The following is a 4,831-nucleotide window of genomic DNA, read 5'->3' on the forward strand; positions in this document are numbered from 1 at the left end:
CACACACACACACACACACACACTCACCCTTCTTTTTCCCTTCACTCTTTAGACTTGTTCTCTCATCTGTCGTCACTTCCCTGATCTGCAAGCTAAATAAGTTCCTGATGTGAGAAGCACTGCGAGGGGTGCTCGTCAGCACGTCTAGAATCACTTCCACTGAGGAAAACTAAAATATGCTGAAGTGCCAAAAGAGAAAATAAATGCTGATTCCACTCCTAAGCCCCATGGGCAGACCTGCATGAAACCTGCTGAAACACAACGTGGCTGAGAAAAGCTGAGGAGGAGGAGGATCACGAAACAATCCGCACATAATCACCGACTTGTTTCTTGACTCCACACGCCTTGACTTCACACTTACAGTACGATTACAACGGCTGAGCCATTCAAAGTCAGGAAACATGTTTTCTGACTGTTTTTATACGTGCTTCGGTGTGTGTGGGCTGCTGATCACAAATCAAAGTTTGAGAACTAAAACACAAGACAAGGAATCGTCTTTCAGTGGGTTCTCACTACTGCAACTGTATAAGCACTACTTTTCAGAAAAGTTATGCATACTTTAAAATTTATGGACTATTTTTTTTTAAATATAAATAAGTACAAAAATGTACACTCTGACCCAGAGTGGAACCTCTGTTGGGTGCTACAACTCAAAGTTGTGCTAAAAAGTGCAGCCGTTTTGCAATATACTAAAATGTTTGTTTCAAGATAAAAGTTATAAATGTAAAAAATAACAAAACCTGCACAGTTGTTCCTCATATTGTTGGTTAATATGTTCTTAAATAAGACATTTGTAAGCTATAATTGTGACGGTTTTCCAACATGCATTTGTAGCCAGTGAGTGAAACTAGGCCAACAATGGCGGCGTCCATGAAGGAGCCATATGGGATGATGTCCAACAATGTTCAAGTATTGGTGCAAATGTGTTGTACTCTGATTTTCTTAGGTAAAGTATGCAAATACAAAAATGAGGGAAACGTGTCAGGAGACAGTGGGAGAAGAGGAAAGTCAAGAATGTAGGACTGAGGGTTGCAACTCTAAATGTAGGAACAATGACAGGCAAAGGTAGAGAGCCGGCTGGCATGATGCAGAGAAGGAAGGTAGGTGTTTTATGTGTCCTAGAGACCAAGTGGAAGGGCAGCAAGGCTCGTACAGGTTGAACAACCTGGGAGATAAAGTTAGACCAGAGGCCAGACTGAGATGGTCTGGACATGTCCAGAGGAGGGACAGTGGGTATATTGGTAGAAGGAAGAAATGCAGCTGCCAGGAAAAAGACAAAGAGGAGATATATGGATGCAGTTAGAGAGGACATGGAGGTAGTTGGAGGAAGGACAGAGGATGCAGAGGACAGAGTAAGATGGAGGAGGATGACCCCCTGAAGAGGGAAAGGCCAAAAGAAGAAGAAGAAGATACAAAGATGAGGCTGCAACCATTATTCAGGTTGTACCATCTGGCAGAAGACTCCTGGTTCCTTTAGCAAAGAAAAATGGGTACAAAAAGTCATTTGTTCCCTCTGCGGTGAACGTCCTTAACAAGGTCCTATTTAAACGCAGCCTCACATAACAAACTACTGTCTGGGATGTTTCCATATTTTAATGTATCGTGTATTTTAGAATGGTTTTAACTGAATGTTTTTAATTGATTTAGCAAAGTTTGGTTTTAAGTTTTTTTAGAGTTTTTAATCACATTTTTATTTTGTTTTATAAGCCAGATGTCAAAGACAAATCTCAATTTCATTGAATGTTATGGACAATAAAGTTGAATTGATTGATTGATTGATTGATTGATTGATTGATTGAAATGATCATTCTCAATATTTATTATTGATAGTGGTCCAACTCATCCATCCTCTTTGTTCACATTTGCTGAATCACTCTTGCATTTAAAAGTCTTCTGCAAGATTCTACACTTGACCAATTCCTGCTTATTTGTTTACCAACACGGACTCCAGACTAATGCAGGTCAATCAGGTGACGCAAGTACTGACCCACGTTTCAAAATTGCATATCAGTATTTCTGAAAACTGCCAGAGTAACCTCTTTCAAACTGCACCATTTGATTTAGTTTTAATGTTTATGTTTGATTTCATTCTTTGCAACACGTACCTTTAATTTCACCAGAACTGCCTTTATGACCAATATATCTAATTATTTAAAGTTCAGTGGAAATGTTGATCTTTGGTCAGACAATGGTGCAAATTGAAGACGTTAAATTAAAATATGATTTATTTTGTACACTGTGGGGCTTTAGTCATCAGATGTATCATTCCCCCCATGGGATGCATTCATTACAATTTTCATCCTCACTAAATGATTCAGATATGTTTGATGACACTGTATAAGATTTTAATTCCTCCCACTTGTTCACAGTTCAATCGTAATAACTTGGAAGCAGAACAGAAAACACGTGATAAGGGTTGGACATAAAAACCTGAGGTTCCTCCTCCACAGATTTATTTAAGGCTGACAACCAGTTGGACTGAAGCTCCAGTAGCCTCACAACATATTGCAAACTCCCAGGAGTGTGAGTTTTGAAAGGATGGTGGAGAAAAGCTGGCTCAAGGGCAAAGTCACCAAAGAGTGGCCTGGAGTGAGATCCCGTCGTGTTGTGAGCGAGCAAGTCGCGTCCGGCGGGCGCGCTCCTCTCTCCACATCAGAAACCGAGCTGGAAGTTTGTTTATCGGCACCAAGCCGCCGACATTCCTCCGTGCTCCGACACGCCACTTCCCCTTTCCGATCCAACGACCACCCCAGACCAATAAATTGTGCTTCTGTCGAACAGTTTAGCGAGAGACGCGCGACAAGCGCCATAAATTACGTAAGCGCAATTAAAGTGCCAACCTCTGACCTTGCCGGACCCGCACCTGACTTTATGCAACAGGGTAGCGATCCAGTCCGAGCACCGTGCACAATTATTATTTAAAGGTATTCCCGAGCTGTTGCACGCACGGCCAGGCGTCGTTTGGGTAAAGTCCACTCGGGCTGTGGTTTTAGTTTCAGCTCGAAGACGCCATGAAACCGTCGGAGTGGAAACAGATCCGCAGCTGCAGACTGAGAGAGGCGCGGCTCGGTACTTACTGATGTGTAAATATGGATCATTGCTGTCCATAGTGTGCGAGTTGTCGTCTCCTACAGTCGCTGCTGCTCCGCATCCCAGCGCATTCCTCTGACTGGCAACCCGACTGAACTCTGCGAGGCGGCGCAGCGAGGGAGGGGGGCCCGACAGGGCTTCTCCCAATGACAACACAGGGCCGTATCGAGCTGCAACGCCGCGGTGACGAAACTTCTTCTTTTTTTTTTTTCTTTTTTTTTTTATTCATTGCAAAAACACTGCATTACATTTTCACATGTAAATGTTACTTTTATGACTCGATACAGCGTATTGTATGGAAGCCCGTTTCTGCCAATAAAATAAAAACAATGGTATATCATCATTATGAGATACAGAGTCATAATAATGAGATACAAAGTCATAATAATGTGATACAAAGTTATAATAATGAGATACAAATACATAATTCAAATTCAAAAAAACTTTATTAATCCCAAAGGGAAATTATTTGTTGTTGTAACTCGTTATCCTCATTTCATTAAGATAGATGCTGAGAGGAAGGATCTCTTGTAAAGGTTCATCCCACAATGGATCCTAAGAAACTGGCTGCAGATGCTGTCTGATCCGTCCACCTGTCCACCGGCTGGCCTCTCAGTTCCCCCGGGCTGTAGGAGCGCCCGGATGCCGGGCAGAACTCCTCCCAGCAGTCTGCCAAGCTCCTCATCGCTGCGAACAGCCAACTGTAGGTGCCGAGGGATGATCCTGTCCTTCTGCTGTCATGAGCAGTGTTTCCTGCTAGTTCCAGGATCTCAGTGGCCAGGCACCCGAGCACAGCTGGCAGGTAGATGAGAATGCATCCACAGAACATCCTTTTCAAGTCATTTGAGATTTGGGTCTGTAGTTGAGATATGTGAGTTTTTGAGATGTTAATCAGCTGTTGGATGTAGAAAACTGCCTTGTTGCCATGGTTACGCATCATAACAAATGTCCAAAACTAAAAAAAGTTTCAGTAAAAATCCTTCCAGCTGCACAGCATCCGAAACCAGACGAAACAATCATCCAATAAAAAAAAATCATACAAAGTCATAATTTCAACTTTCAAAGTCATTATTTTGACTTTCAAAGTCATAATTATACAAAGTCACAATAAAAGAGATACAAAGTTATAATAGAGAAACAAAGCTATATTAATGAGATACAAAGTCATAAAAAAGTGATACAAAGTCATAATAATGAGATACAAATATATAATCATACAGTCATAATTTCAACTTTCAAAGTCATTATTTTGACTTTCAAAGTCATTATTATACAAAGTCATAATTATACAAAGTCATAATAGAGATAAAAAGTCATAATAAAGAGATACAGAGTCATAATAATGAGATACAAAGTCATAAAAATGAAATACAAAGTCATAATAATGATATACAAAGTTATAATTATACAAAGTCATAATTTCAACTTTCAAAGTCATAATTATACTACGTCATAATAATGAAAAACAAAGACATAATAATGAGATACAGAATCATAATAAAGAGATACAAAGTCATAATAATGAGATACAAAGTCATAACAATGAAATACAAAGTCATAATAATGAGATACAAAGTCATAATAATGAGATACAGAGTCATAATAATGAGATACAGAGTCAGAATAATGAGATACAGAGTCATAATAATGAGATACAAAGTTATAATAATGAGATACCGATTCATAATAATGAAATACAGAGTCATAATAATGAGATACAGAGTCATAATAATGAGATACA

The 4,831-nt window shown here is 39.8% G+C and overlaps 1 protein-coding gene across 1 annotated transcript in view; it reads right to left on the bottom strand.

Annotated features, from left to right (window-relative positions):
• Positions 1-3,165, bottom strand: part of rxrgb (retinoid X receptor, gamma b) — a 44,394-nt gene extending 41,229 nt beyond the window's left edge. Inside the window, exon 1 of the mRNA XM_037674698.1 lies at positions 3,078-3,165. Coding sequence (XP_037530626.1) covers positions 3,078-3,108 — 31 coding nt within the window. The 5' untranslated portion in view covers positions 3,109-3,165. The remainder of the gene's footprint in view (positions 1-3,077) is intronic.
• Between the last annotated feature and the right edge of the window lie 1,666 nt (positions 3,166-4,831).

The sequence above is a fragment of the Nematolebias whitei genome, chromosome 3 (genome assembly GCF_014905685.2).
Source record: "Nematolebias whitei isolate Nwh7 chromosome 3, NemWhi1, whole genome shotgun sequence".
Lineage (NCBI taxonomy): Eukaryota > Metazoa > Chordata > Actinopteri > Cyprinodontiformes > Rivulidae > Nematolebias > Nematolebias whitei.